Below are 15,583 nucleotides of genomic sequence, written 5' to 3' on the forward strand. Positions count from 1 at the left end.
ATATTGGATATTAACCCGCGAAAGTTGGCGTTAATTTCCGAGTGTTTCAGTAGACGTGTTCATCGTTTCTCATTTCGCTGTCTAAACAGAGTTAGGCAATTCGTATTGTGAATATAAATGCGATTTCGAAAAATTAAATAAACAGACTATTTGTAATACTGGATCTTTATTCACGTTTGTTTTTAAACTTCCTTTTGAGGAGTCCGGGAATGAAGACAACTAAAGTGTAGTGTTCTTTGATTTTTGCCTCACGTTTTCAATACTTGTTGTCTTCTGAGAGTTTACTTTATTAGAGATGTAAAGACAACATCGTAAGAACAAAATACAATCTATCAACTTTTGCTCGACTGGATTTCATCGAATATATGGGATTTCTTTTCCATCGGTCAAAATGGTGAGTCCTCGCCTTTATTTATTTGATTACAAACATAAATAATTGAATTAAATTATTTGTTCTATATCCATACATGTATATACAGATATACGTACAGTGCATCGTAAATGGATAAGTATATACACGTATCCCATGTAAGATCCACTGTCTGTCAACACAGATATAAAATGAAACAATGATTAGGAATTAGCTCTACGGCACATCCACAAGTAATATAACTTTCTAAACGAGAGAACGCAGCGATAAATAGCCCATACGGTATCTTCTATCGATCGCGAACGCGGCCCCGCGTTGTCCTTGCCATATTCCATGATTCCACATGACGAATACAAATACCAAGCTTATTGCAATACCCAGAAGTAAGAAATACATGGCGCTCCCCTAACCCCCTCCCAAATTTTTCAAGCAGCTGAAAAATGCTCCTTTTGATTGAGGAAAAGGGCCCCTATTTACTTCTAAAATGCCCTTTCTCACGTGTGATAAGTGCCCCCTTCAATTTGTTATATTGAGTGCCTTTCCCCTTCTAATAAGTGCCATTTTAATTTGAGAAGTGCCCCTTCTTATATTCCCCTTTCCCATCAGTATTATTTAACATTTTGATCATCGAACTTCATGCCTATCACCATCTAATATGAAGCCTTTTCCATTTCTTGTATTCACATGTACAGGACAAAGATCTCATACGAGGCGTGATTCTTGTTTTCCTGACATGTGTATCCCTCGGTACGTATGATTCTGGTCAACGATGATCTATTATCATCTTTATTATTATTATCATTATTATAACATTTATATTTGTAGTAGTAGTAGTAGTAGCAGTAGCAGTGGTATTCAACATAAACACAATGAAACATAGATAATGACATTGTTGATCAGAATGTTGTCGTTCTTATTTTTTGTATATTTATTCATTTATTTGGCGCTTTCAATACATGTCAAAAAAGAACATACAAATGAGCAGGGAGGTGATAGAGAAGGAGTTGAATCAAGCCGCTCTCCTTTGACCCCATGCTCCAAGCCGCTGAAAAGTTATGCGCTAATATCTGCAACTGTCGACCAGGGGGGGGGGGGTGTTTCACAAAGATACTAAGTTGAACTTATCTCTAAGTTGGACTTAACAATTATGGAAAGCCGAGCATCTATGAAAATAGTTTGTGAAAGATATTTTAAAAGGCAAAAAAATAATGTTTAAATCATTCTTATTTTCTATTATCAAGGAGACTTCATTTTCTTGATGTGGAATTTATGAAAAATCTAAAATACTTGAATCTTCGCTTTTGAATATCTTTATTTTAAGGCTACAACTGGCTCTCCATAATTTTTAAGTCCAACTTAGAGTTAAGTTCGAGTTACGATTTTCATGAAACCTCCCCAGGTTTTGAGATAAAAGAGCGCATGAAATATCAATATATATCAGCAAATGTTCGCTGTCCGTTTCGATGATTTCTTTTCAATTGTTGAATGTATAATGAGTTCAACAAGCAAACACAAACTTTTGTAATTTCATACTTTTTTCCAACTGCAAAAATACAAAAAGCACTCATTAGCAAACTTAAAGGTTATCGACGATTGTAAATCATGATTGAAATGACGGGTCATTAAAACATGCGAAAATAATCGGATTATCCTAACATATTGAGTTTTTGTCAGGATTTTTTTTCTTTTACCAACTCTGGCACACAAATTAAAGGAACGGCGGAGTACCAAATTTGAAAAAATGTTTGATGCACTATTCCCAATACAATCCTCATAGGCCTATAAAGTTTAGAATTTACACGGAAATGTTGCTGGTTAATACCACGAGAGATTTATAGTTATTACTTTAAATTATCTCCTGGTTCGTATCTCGTTCAAAGCCTCTCTCGTTTCTTCGAATGAAAAGACGGGCACTCGTTGTTCGGACGGATTACGGCTGAACTACACCTTACCAATGTTCAACGAATGTAAGATGAAACTGCATCCTAATGGCAGCATGGTACGGACCATTCCAAAGCTCATCCCATACACATCTGCGGAAGCTGCTTGTCCAAGAAGGAAGAGTAAACTGGGGATCCCACACGGACACAGAGTGTGCAGATTTCCTGGTAATTCGTTCTTTGCCTGCTATAAACATGATTAAACATATAATCTTTTCTAGTGTTCGATTAATTTGAAAATGTAAAAGTGTAAATCCTTGCCAAAAGCGTCATAAGATTCGATGTATATCTTGGAGACCATTTTTGAGACATTGGCAACAAAGTTGGATCTGAGACAAAGTTACCGGATTAATATTGATATAAAGAATGGAATGCAGCGTGGATAAAGTAATAGCAGTAGGAGATTTGGACCTTCATTGGGATGCTACAGGATAGACATTGTTATCAATATTATTATTTGTATTGTCATTATTATTTGTATTATCATTATCACTATTGTTATTATCATCATTATTATCATCCTCATTATTATTATTATTTTCATTATTTTTTTTTAATATAATTATTATTATTATTTTTGAATATGTCATTGTATGTAGATTTAAAGTCCGTCTGCACTAGTTTGGCCAGGAGGGATTAAACCACCCTGCTGGTCACTGACAGGTGGCTATCTCATCAACTCAACTCTCAATTAACATAAGTAAAAGAGGATCATGGGGGACCAACGGGCATCGCTTAGGCATTGTTTTATATATAGAGGGAGCAAGTAGCTGCAAGTAGTGCAGTGGGGCTTTAAGTTTGACCTGTAACTACATGACTTCCTCTTTTTCACCATGAGCCTCTTCCAGTGATTAGGAGCAGTAAGCCTACCTGAAAGAATACAGTGATGTATTATATGCGTCAAGGGTATGAGTGAGTAGCAGAAGTAATTGTATTCTATACTTGTATTGTCCTGTCTCCTCTTTTTACTAGATTGTGGCAAAAATATCTGTGGAAACGGCTGGTGTGAGGAGACTATGAAAAACTACAAATGCCACTGCTCTGCCGGAAATCGAGGGAAACGTTGCAATAAAGGTGAGAATAAAGACATTAACAATAAGTATCTGACAAGTCGGTTAGACGAAACATAAAATCATCTATAGAACTTATTTTTGCTAGTAACCTGAATTCGAGCAAAATGATCAACTTTGTCAAAATGAAAGGTAGCATGACTGTACATCGTAATCAACCGATTACCAGACCCCCTTCCTTTCTGTCTCCGTGCCACCACCCCCTTTCCCCCTCTCGCCCCCTTGCCATCCACACACACACACACACTCTCTCTCTCTCTCTCTCTCTCTATCTTTCACCTTTCTCTCTCGCTTTTGCTTTTGTTATCTTTCTTACCCCATTTCTCTTTTTTTTTGTCATCCAATTCTCTCCCTTTCTCCTTCTCTCTCTCTCTCTCCCCCTCTCTCTCTCTCTCTCTCTCTCTCTCGTTCTCTCTCTTTCTCTCTCTTTCTCTCTCCCTCTCACTTTCTGTCTCTTTCTTTCTCTTTCTTTCTTTCTCTATCTCTGTCTGTCGCTTTCTCTCTTATTCATTTTGAGTCAGCATGCTCACCTTACCACTTACGTTATATATTTCGCAATATTTTCATTCTCCCTCACTTTCTCTCTCTCGCGCTCTCTTTATCTCTGCCTTTCTCTTTCTCTCTTGAGTTCTATTTTATCCATATTTTCCCACTTCTCTTCTCTCTCTCCTATCATTAATCATTGTGGTGAGTTCTTGTTTTAGTAATTTCTTGTAATTGGTCTTAAAACCCCCTTCACATACACGGATTTTTCTTACGTGTCCTAAAGGATCGCACAAAATCACGGATCCTTAAGATTTGAACACATTAACGACCGATTTAAGAGTTTTACGAGCTATTTACGATTTATAACGGATTAGAACAAGATATTACGATGTACTTACGGAAGAATTCCACGATTTGTTACGAGTTGTCACGGATTACTACGATCAACTTACGGGCATTTTACGAGCTTTTTACGGATTGTTACGAAAAGTTACGAGTTAATTACGAGTATTTACGAGTCCTCACGAGTTTGCAGATCTTATATCTTCCCCCAAATCATAGAAAATACGTTAGAATACGTAAAAAAATACGTATCTATTCGTAAAGTACTCGTAAGTACACGAAAACTGCTCGTAATAATTCTTGTAACAATCCGTAAAGTCATCGTAACACGACCCGAATGAAATCGTCAACAACACGTAAACATTCGTAATAATCCGTAAATAATCCGTAAACGAATCGTATACTAACAGGGAAAAACATCGTTAAAAAAAACTGTTACGAGTCATTTACAGATTCTTGAGAGCAGTTTACGGATAGTTACGTGTTGGTGCGAGCGGTTTACAGTACTTATGGATTACGGAAAAAGCAATCCGTGGACAATCGTAAGAAGATTTTTGACATGTGTGTCTGCGAGTTATTGCGAGTTGTGACGAGTTATTCACGGACACCAGCGGGTAATTTACGATGCTTGCGATTGAATACGAGTTGGCGATCCCTGAGGACTCGTAAGAAAAATCTGGGTATGTTTGTTTGTTTGTTTTATTTATTCACCATGTAAAATAACTGTTTACAGATAATAAAACTTGGTTACAATATATAATAATAATACATAGTAGGAAAAATGCATAAACAAAAAATGTTCGAAGAGCAACGTCCCTAAGATAATAGCTGGTAATTATCTGTGAAGGGGGTATAAATGAATCAGCCCTTTACTAAAGGCTCGGTATCCTCGACGAGCGCGTGCCGGGTTGAAGGAACGTGTCTCCAAGTTAAAAATGGTTGGCATGGTAGCCACCTGGCATGCCATCTCCATGCATTTCAACATGTACTTGTGAATTCGCGTGTCCATTATCTTGTATTGATTTCTTATTTCAGTAATCTCCTGTAATTGGTGTTAAATAAATCAGCCCTTTATTTTTTTTAGCTCGGCATCATCGACGGGTGCGTGCCGGTTCTTGAACATATTTCCAGGTTAAAAATGGTTGGCATGGTAGCTACCTGGCAGGCGCCGCCGACACTTCAATGAATTTCATCATAATTGCACGCGTGACTTCTCGTGCCCATTATACAATATTCTACGACGTGAATCAACTTATTGTTCTCGTTCTCGGCAGCCGCTCATGTGTCAAAAGCTAGGAATTGAATATCATGTGATGATTTGTCCAGTAAGATTTGTTAAATTTGGGTAAATATGAATTTAGATGTATTTACCCTCTGATAGTATCATCAGGTTTTTTTATCATACTTCTTCTTCAGAATCAAATACAACACAAGACACCACAACGATGTCTACGACGGAATCCACCACCTCACATCCTACCACAACTACTCGTAAGAAAACTTCAGTAAAGAATTTGTTCTCGGCACTCACAACAAGGGTTTAAATAAAATGTGATGATTTTTCCAGCAAAATTTTTATTAAATAGCGAGAGTTCTCTATTTTGCCGTTTCTCATTCAATTTTCCGAACCGGCTTTGTGAAACTATTTGTGAATCAAATAATCATGTGTTTTATAATCATCTTTTATTATCCAGAATCAACTACTACACAAGACACCACAACTCTACCTACGGCGGGGTCAACCACCTCACATCATATCACAACTACTCGTAAGAAAACTTCAGTATCACCCCTCCCCCCCCCCCATTCTCTCTGTCTGTCTCTCCCCTCTCTCTGTCTCTCTCTTCCTCTCTTTCTCTCTCACTCTCCTATCTCTCTCTCTTTTCCTCATTCTGTCTGTCTCTCTCTCACCTTCTCTCTCTCTCTTTCTGTCTGTCTCTCTCCATCTCTCTCTCTCACTCTCCTATCTCTCTCTCTCTCCCTCTCTCTCTCTCTCTCACTCTCTCTATTCAATTTCATATTGGATATTATGTGATGATTTGTCCAGTAAGATTTTTTAAAGTTTGGTGAATATGAATATAAATGTATTTTGCACCCAGGTTGTATTATTAGGTGCATATATCATATTTCTTCTAGAGACTTAAGTACAACACAAGACTCTCTCTCTTTCTCCCCCCCCCCCCCCCCTCTCTCTCTCTCTCTCTCTCTATTCAATTTCATGTTGAATATTATGTGATGATTTGTCCAGTAAGATTTTCTAAAGTTTGGTGAATATGAATATAAATGTATTTTGCACCCAGGTTGTATTATTAGGTGCATATATCATATTTCTTCTTGAGACTTAAGTACAACACAAGACTCTCTCTCTCTCTCTCTCTCTCTCTCTCCCCCCCCCCCCCTCTCTCTCTCTCTCTCAATATATCTATCGTTCACTCACTGCATGTACATTTACTACAATAGACAGATTTTTGACGTTCGAACACTTTATGATTTGAGTTTTGAGGTGGGTAATTCATGCATGTCGATATACACACAGACATAATATATATGTATATATATTCAAATGCATACATGTATATATATATATATATATATATATACCCTATTGGTACGATTAGTATCTATTCCACTTTTCGTTAAAAAAAAACATATAGCCTACAAAACATATATATACAAAGTAAAACAAATTATGAAATTTGAAATACATATTAAATACATGTTCAAGGGTAACATTACAGATAATAAGAATACAATAAAATTGACAAGGAAATAAGTTCAGAAAGCAATTCTTTGTCGAATGTGGGAGTCAGGCGCGTACGCAGGGGAGGGGGGGGGGGTTGGGGGTTAACCCCCCTCCCCCCTTGGGTTTTTGATGTGTGTATTTTGGAGGAAACCCCCCCCCCCTTTGTTTTTTGTTATTATAATTTGTTTTTAATAATAATAAAACAAAAAACTAAAAAATAATTATGCTAATAGGTGACCTAAAAAAGGTGACCTTACCCCCCCCCCTCCCCCTCCCAACGGAACGAAAGGTCGATCCGAGAAATTTTCAAATTTTTGGGACCAAACAAAAAAGGGGGTAATAATTATGTCCTCTTACCTTTTGGGGACTCTCGGGGCTAACTGGACGACTACGGTCAAGCTTATAACCTTTTTGACAATTTGGGGTTAAACCTTACGGGTAAAATGGGGGGACTATTTTGGGACAGTATCATCTCATACTATATAGAGGTCTTATTCCTTCTTTTTATTTATTTTGAAAGATGACATTGAGGGAGAAATCCGGCTGGTTGACGGTTACACCTCAGATCAAGGCAGGGTTGAGATCTTCCATGAAGGTCAATGGGGGACAGTCTGTGATGACGGTTGGGATGACTCTGATGCGAGGGTAGTTTGTCGACAACTTGGATACTCAGGCAATGTTGGTGTAGCCAGGAGTCGTGCAACATACGGACATGGATCTGGCCCGATATACCTTGATAGTGTCCGCTGTTCGGGAAATGAAGCCAGGTTGACTGATTGCAGTAATGGCGGATGGGGCAACCACAACTGCGATCATTCCGAAGATGCTGGAGTTTACTGTGGAGGTAGGTTGAGAGCACTCATACTTATTTACAGCGCCTTTTCTTGTAGATACAAGGCATCCCCATTTGTTGATACATTTACATTTTTCCAATGTATAGGCGAACTTATTATTCCCATATTTTGTGTAAATGTCTTCAACACTGATGCAGAGAGCTCCAAATATCTTCATGGTAACTTCCTTTTTCGATTGATCACACGCTCTACCTAAACTTAAACCAGAGCACTTGGGGCAACAAAGCATGATCTATTTTTCAGTTCTTATGTTTTTCGTAATGTAGTCCCAACTTTTCACATGACAAAATGTGGTCTTTGGACCTAAAAAGAAAAATTGATACAGGGTTTTAGGGAGCATCAGACATCCCATACTGAAGAAAATTTATTTCGTTTTTACAATTGTATTTGAGTGTGTTTAGTATGTTTATAGCCTCATTATATACCCGTAGTGCTTGTACGATTCAAAATTTCAAATCCAATCTGACAATTTTTTTCACAATATCTTAGAAATGTGCTCAATAATCTGTTTACCTCTCTTTCGTTTTACTTTATTTGTTCAGGGTTCGTGCGGTTCTGTATCCCTTATAAAATCCACTGAATATGAATTCTAAATGTAAATTAAATTTATTAGAGTCGAAAATATATCATACATGTTCAGTTATATCGTTTATGTTTTGTTTAATGAAATGGTTATATTGAATTTATATAATTCTTATTTCCCTATGATTGTATAAAATATCTGATTTGTATGTAACAGTTTTTTTATCCGGACCCCATGGAAGAACAGGCGTATTTTGTTAATACACCTGAAATGGGCTATCCGCCGTATATCTCATTTATGTATGTATTTGTATGTTGTGATGATTTTATACGGAAATAAAAACAAACAAACAAACATTATTTTCTCCTGGCAAAGATTTTAGATTAAGGTACATGGCATGAAGTAGATCCGGATTTGGGGTTAGTTTGGGGGACTCTCGAGGCTTAACCCGACGACTACGGTCGAGCTTATAACTTTTTTGGCAATGAGGGGTGAAATATTACGGGCAAAATAGGCTGAATATTTTGGGTCAGTCTCACATGAAATAGTAACCAGCGTTATACCTTCGTTTCATTTATATTGAAAGATGAAATACAGGTAGAAATCCGGCTGGTTGACGGTGACAGTTCAGATGAAGGCAGGGTTGAGATCAGCTTCCATGAAGGTCAATGGGGGACAGTCTGTGATGACGGTTGGGATGACTCTGATGCGAGGGTAGTTTGTCGACAACTTGGATACTCAGGCAATGTTGGGGTAGCCAGGTCTGGTGCTGCATACGGACGAGGATCTGAACCGATATACCTTGATGATATCGACTGTTCTGGAAATGAATCGAGGTTGACTGATTGCAGTAATCGCGGATGGGGCAACCACAACTGCGATCATTTTAAAGATGCTGGAGTTTACTGTGGAGGTAGGTTGCGAGCACTCATACTTATTTGCAACGCCTTTTCTTGTAGATACAAAGAACCCCAGTTTGTACATGTACATTTTTCCAATGTATAGGCGAACTTATTATTCCAATATTTTGTGTAAATGTCTTCAACACTGATGCAGAGAGCTCCAAATATCTTCATGGAAAATTCTTCTCCGACTTAATCGCACACTCTTTCTAGACCTAAACCATAGCACTTGGGGGCAGCAAAGTGTGATTTATTTTTCAGTTCTTATGTTTTTGTAATGTAGTCGCAACTTTTCTCATGACAAAATGTGGTCCTTGGGCCTAAAAAGACATATTGATACAGGGTTTTAGGGGCATCAGACATCCCATACCAAAGAAAATTGTGTCTTTTTCTGTTTGTGAGTGCGTGTTAAGAATTGTTCAGTCTCATTACTTTCTCCTGGCAAAGATTTTAGATTGAGGTACATGGCATGAAGTCGCTCTGGCTTTTGGGTTTCTTTGGGGAACTCTGGGGGTTTAACCCGACGACTACGGTCGAGCTTATAACCTTTGTGGCATGAAGGGGTAAAATCTTACGGGTAAAATGGGGTGACTCTTTCGGGACAGCCTCATAATAGAGGTCTTATTCCTTCGTTTTTATTTACTTTTGAAAGATGAAATGGAGGGACAAATCCGGCTGGTTGACGGTAACGGTTCATATCAAGGCAGGGTTGAGATCTTCCATGAAGGTCAATGGGGGACAGTCTGTGATGACGGTTGGGATGACTCTGATGCGAGGGTAGTTTGTCGACAGTTTGGATACTCACGCAATGTTGGTGTAGCCTGGCATTGTGGTACATACGGACGAGGTTCTGGCCCGATATACCTTGCTGATGTCGGCTGTTCGGGATCTGAAGCCAGGTTGACTGAATGTAGTAATAGCGGATGGATCAACCACGCCTGCTCTCATGCTGAAGATGCTGGAGTTTACTGCGGAGGTAGGTTGAGAGCACTCATACTTATTTACAGCGCCTTTTCTTGTAGATACAAATTCAGAACATCCGTTTATACATACATGTACATGTTTCCAATGTATATATAGGCGAACTTATTATTCCAATATTATTTGTAAATATCTTCCAAACTGATGCAGAGAGCTCCAAATATCTTCATTGGAATTTCTTATTTGACTTAATCACTCACTATGGCAGCAAGTCGTGATTTAATTTTCAGTTCTCATGTTTTTGTATTAATGTATAGTCGCAACTTATCTCATGACAAATTGTGATCCTTGGGACTTAAAAGAAAATATTGATACCAGTTTCTAGGGGGCATCTGACATGCCATACAGAAGAAAATTGTGTCTGTTTTTTGTTTGCGTGTGTGTTTAGTAAAGTTCAGTCTCATTAATTTCTACTGACATAGTTGGGTGATTGAGGTACGTGGCATGAAGTCGATCCAGCTTTGGTGTGTTTTTTTTAGGTGGGGGGGGGGGGGGGGACTCTCGCGGGGCTAATCTCAACGAGTACGGTCGAGCTTATAACCTTTTTGGCAATAAGGGGTCAAATCTTACGGGTTAAATGGGGTGTCTATTTTAGGACAGTCTCATATTAAGGAGTAACCAGCATTTATACCTTCATTTATTATTTTGAAAGATGAAATAGAGCTAGAAATCCGGCTGGTTGACGGTAATAGTTCAGATGAAGGCAGGGTTGAGATCAGCTTCCATGAAGGTCAATGGGGGACAGTCTGTGATGGCGGATTGGATGACCGTGGCGCGAGGGTAGTTTGTCGACAGCTTGGATACTCAGGCAATGTTGGTGTAGCAAGGTATGGTGCTGCATACGGACGAGGATCTGGCCCGATATATTATTTCTACTGTTCGGGAAATGAAGCCAGGTTGACTGATTGCAGTAATGCCGGATGGGGCTGCCACAACTGCGATCATTCTCGAGATGCTGGAGTTTACTGCTTGATCTGAGTTATATGATCCACCGGTGGCGTACGCAGGATTTTTTCATGGAGGGTGTTTGAAAATTTGGAAATCGCGCCGATTTTGCTCAGTGGGGGGGGGGGGGGGGGGTAGTGAGCAGCATTTTGTTGTTGTGGAGTAGTGATTTTTTTTAAAGTAAAAAGTTGAGGGGTGGTTTAAGCCCCAAAACACCCCCACCCCATTCTGCGTACGTGCCTGTGATCCACTGTAAAGGCGAACTAGTATTGTTCCAATTGTCTGTAAAAAAAAATCTTCATGAGATTCTGATATCTTTATTGAAAAATTCTTCTTGAACGGATACGCATATTCCAGTTAAACCTTTTTGTAATCGATATTAGGTTAATTCAAATATTCAATCTTTAGGGCAGGTCATGGCTATTCAGAGAGAAGTGTTGAAGATACTGCAGTACTTTAAAATAACTGGAAATATATGTGACGGGTGATGATGAAACCAACTTACGTGAAACAAAATATTCGAATTTCTGGTTTTGAAGCCCTCACCAATTAATAACAAATTCATGCCAAACCTGCGAACTACAAAATTTAAAAAATGGGGCTTTACAGTTGCTAAGTTAAAAAAACAAAGAGGATAAGTCTGCGAGAAAAAAAATAAAAATAAAATAAAAAGAACGTCAGAGAAAGAAAAAAAAGAGGGATAGATGCGCGAGAACAACAGAACAGGGATAAAGACTAGAAATGCATGGAAATGGAAAAAGAAAAAGGAAGCAAAGGAGCGCTTTTGTGTGTGTGTGGGGGGGGGGGGGGAGAAAATGGCAACGAATGCCCTGCGCGTATTCACTAAGCTGTGTGTTATAAGATACACAAATGTATTACACTTCATCATTACGTCATCATAAAAATTAAAAAACCCACCGAGGTTTTTTCCGCCTCATGATAGTGGAGGGGGGGGGGGGTGGGGTGGTTTAACTAGGCCTATACGTTGATCTACGTTTGCCACTCTCCACCCAGGTGTTAAATGGGTACCCGGTAGGATGCGAAAGTTAATGTGGTTTGATTGGCAAGTGGCGCTTGTAAAATGGCGACTGGCTGGAATGCTCCCCAGGGAGTGGAGAATATGCATACATTGTGTGCGGGTAAGCATGAATTCGATGACCGGGGTAATAATATATATCAAGTTCATTTATTCAAAATATATATATCTGTAAAGTGGATTGAGAGGGCCTGCTATATAAGGACGAGCTATTATTATTATTATAACTATTATTATACAAAGTATACAAATTTAAGAAAAATTGCGTTGTAAATGTTGCTTGTAGAATATTTTATTTCGGACTTTTAAAATCTCTCGCTCTCCACCACTTTCTATATACCAGCACTAGCTGCCCCGCTGTAGATACACTTATGTTAATGTGTACTCATCTTAAAGGAAGAATGCTTGAAAGTCACATTTCTAGAATGGAGGCTAATGCTGAAGTTTTAGGGGTTGCTTTAGAGGAACGATGCACGTGATACGTTCTGTCTTGTTCATGTTATGTCTTGTTGAGGTTTTGCTTATTCTGTTTAGCTTTCCAATATTAAATTAATGGAGCCATGTAAACAATGCCGCAATTTTCAGACAGTGTCAGTAACAAGTCTGTATGCATGATATAAACTGAAGTGATAAGTTATTAACATGCTTGTTCGAATACTTGATATCAAAATTTCCAAAATCATAACTAAGATTTTCATATCTTGGCCACAAAAAGCATGAAACATTATTATAGCCCAATATCATTATGTACGAAATCTGAATGCAGTCTGCAGTTTGAAAATGCAGAAGTGTTACTCGAATTGTCGAAATATTTACCTATCGGTAAACCGATTAGAGACACTTGTATAAAAATCACTATCAATTGTTTGTTAATCATATACACTACTTGTACATATATATTTCAGTATATTGATAACTTATTTCCTTCAAATTTGTTGTTTATATGTGTTACTGATAATGACGAAGATCTAATCTTCTGATATAGTCAAATGTGTGAACATCAATATACCTTCATCAGTTTGATTAATATTTTGAGTGGAATTCGTTTAAATATATATATATAAATATATCTGTATGCATCTTTTAGAGTGCAAAATATGAATCTGTATTTGGAATATTTATTTAATTATAATGAAAAGGAATGGATTCCTAATATTCTGATAGTACATATAGGATATGTTATAGTGCTTTCGTAGGGATGATATAGGCCTCGGTGTGCTCAGCATCGGTCGAGACTACATTTCATTTAGAAATATGACTCTTCTAATCCAAAAACATTAGCATTTCGTTGCCAAACGTTTTCTTTTACTCTTATTCCTTCTGTGCTGTTGGTTGCTGTGACATTATTAAAATTAAGCTGTTTTTACAGTATGTGTTACACCTAAAAAGAGAATCCATTGTTATGATTGTGCATTATATGTATGTTTTGAAACCAAATAATGATATATGCGGTTGGAAGAAGGTTGGCAAAGAGTAACGATTTCCAAAGAGTAGTTTGTTTTGTACATTCATAAGTTCATGGTTTTATCATAATACATTTAAAGAACTTTTAATGTTTTTCTGTGAAGAAACATTCAAAATGTAGACACAGAAAATACGCCCTGAATAAATACAAAATAGTGATAGAGCCAGTTTGGTTAACGCTCACAAATGTATTCTGATTATCGAGATTATATTCGGGGTTTCATTCTGTTACATAATTTATTTAGGCAAACATTGCAACTCTAAATACTGTTTATCCGTCAGAGTATAGTTTTTTTTATAATATTTCAAATGCCTCCATTATAATAATATAATATGATTCAATTTCGTTTTTCACTGAACTTCAAACCTGCCAAAATGAAACCATTTTTTCTCGGTGTTGGTAACAAATAGAAATGAGATGAGAAGAATGATCCTCATGGAGACCAAAAGTGCAATGCATCGTGCATGACATACACATATCATCCAAATTATCTATTCAATAATACAGGGCATGAACACCTCCATTAGTATAATTGTTGAAAACCGAATTTATTTATACTATGATTAGGATAAGTTGGGGATCATAAACTGATGAATGCAGTGTTGGGAAAGTGCAAGCAAATAACCATGTTAGCAAAGTGATGTGTATCAATTATTCAAAAGCAACTTCAGCCAATCGAGGCCGATATGCAATGCTAAAATGCAACAACAACAAAAGAGAGAAAAAAGTAAAAAGAAAATGGCCTCCATAGTTGACGACGTCACTTTATCATTTAAGAATAATAATAACACGGTAATGATGAAGCTCGATTCAAGTGCGAGCTAATACTTATATTAAATATCACATTTTTCATTTATGAAGAGACATGCTATTGGACTGAGAAAAGAGGAAAAAGTAGGGGAAAATGGCCTCCATGGTTGACGACGTCACTTTTTCATTTAAAAAACAATAATAACATGACAATGATGAAGCACGATTCGAGTGCAAGCTAATATATATTACATTTTTAATTCATAAATATACATGCAATCAAACTGAGAAAAAAAAAGAAGAAGAAAATGGCCTCCAAAAACAGGAAGACCCGCGAGAGGAAGAAGAAGAAAAATTTAAAAAAAAGAAGGAAAAGAAGAAGACCACGAGTATTGAAAAAGAGAAAAGGTTAAATAAAATACGACAAGATATTGAATGATAATTATGTAGATGAAGAATAAAAGACCAAGAGTGAAGGTTTGAGAGTATGAAGATGGGAGGGAGGAAGGGATTCGCAGGTGGAAGAGTTAGAGAGACATAGAGACAGACCTAATAGAAAGAGGGGGAGACAAGCAGAAAGAGAGAAGGCAGAGAGAAAGAGGGAAAGATAGACAGAGACAATGATACAGAGAGAGGGGAGAGAGAACCAGAGAGATAAGATATGGATGCTGTGAGGGATTTTGGTAGGCGTAACTCGAATAAAGACTTGGATAAAGTACATGGAAATAATATAATAATAGGCCTAACATTTTGATTTTTAATCAAGTTAGAGTATTATATACATAATTCATGTTTAGGAGTGCATTAGTGAATATAAATTGCGCGAGTTTTCGAGTTCATGACAATTTAAAAAATCAATTTAAATTGGAGGAAGAATTCAGACCTCTACCTTGTAATACCACCACCCATCCTCTAACTACATTGCTACCGCCCTACCTCTACCTCTACCACCACCCTACCTCTACTTCTATCTCTACTTCTTCCATCGCCCTACCTCTACCTCTATCACTACACTACCTCTACCTGTACCACCACCCTACCTCTACTTCTAACTCTACCTTTACCGCCACCCTACCTCTACCTCTATTGCTACCACCCTACCACTTCCACCACCCTACCACTACCTCTATCACTACCAGGCGCGTACACAGGGGGGGGGGGGTTGGGGGGTTAAAC

The 15,583-nt window shown here is 37.8% G+C and overlaps 1 protein-coding gene across 2 annotated transcripts; it reads left to right on the top strand.

The window, feature by feature from the left end:
- Positions 1-508: 508 nt before the first annotated feature.
- On the top strand, positions 509-11,261 carry LOC762897 (deleted in malignant brain tumors 1 protein-like). Of its 2 annotated transcripts, XM_030984084.1 has the most exons (9): positions 509-1,117; positions 2,251-2,478; positions 3,283-3,384; positions 5,625-5,699; positions 5,903-5,977; positions 7,472-7,795; positions 8,915-9,241; positions 9,883-10,206; positions 10,864-11,261. In XM_030984084.1, the coding sequence occupies exons 2-9, from the start codon at positions 2,325-2,327 to the stop codon at positions 11,187-11,189; spliced, it is 1,707 nt and encodes a 568-aa protein (XP_030839944.1). In that variant the 5' UTR covers positions 509-1,117; positions 2,251-2,324; the 3' UTR covers positions 11,190-11,261. The 2 variants fall into 2 exon arrangements, with proteins under 2 accessions (XP_030839944.1, XP_030839945.1); XM_030984085.1 differs by lacking the exon at positions 5,625-5,699.
- The last annotated feature ends 4,322 nt before the right edge of the window (positions 11,262-15,583 follow it).

The sequence above is a fragment of the Strongylocentrotus purpuratus genome, unplaced genomic scaffold (genome assembly GCF_000002235.5).
Source record: "Strongylocentrotus purpuratus isolate Spur 01 unplaced genomic scaffold, Spur_5.0 spur5_scaffold_14, whole genome shotgun sequence".
Classification (NCBI taxonomy): Eukaryota; Metazoa; Echinodermata; class Echinoidea; order Camarodonta; family Strongylocentrotidae; genus Strongylocentrotus; species Strongylocentrotus purpuratus.

What these genes read in the sequence shown, in the direction of transcription:
- LOC762897 (XM_030984084.1), top strand. Translation starts at nt 2,325, where the DNA reads ATGTTCAACGAATGTAAGATGAAACTGCATCCTAATGGCAGCATGGTA. An exon ending in ACATCATATCACAACTACTC is followed by an intron (nt 5,978 to 7,471) that starts GTAAGAAAACTT and finishes TTATTTTGAAAG; the next exon opens with ATGACATTGAGGGAGAAATC. An exon ending in TGCTGGAGTTTACTGCGGAG is followed by an intron (nt 10,207 to 10,863) that starts GTAGGTTGAGAG and finishes TTATTTTGAAAG; the next exon opens with ATGAAATAGAGCTAGAAATC.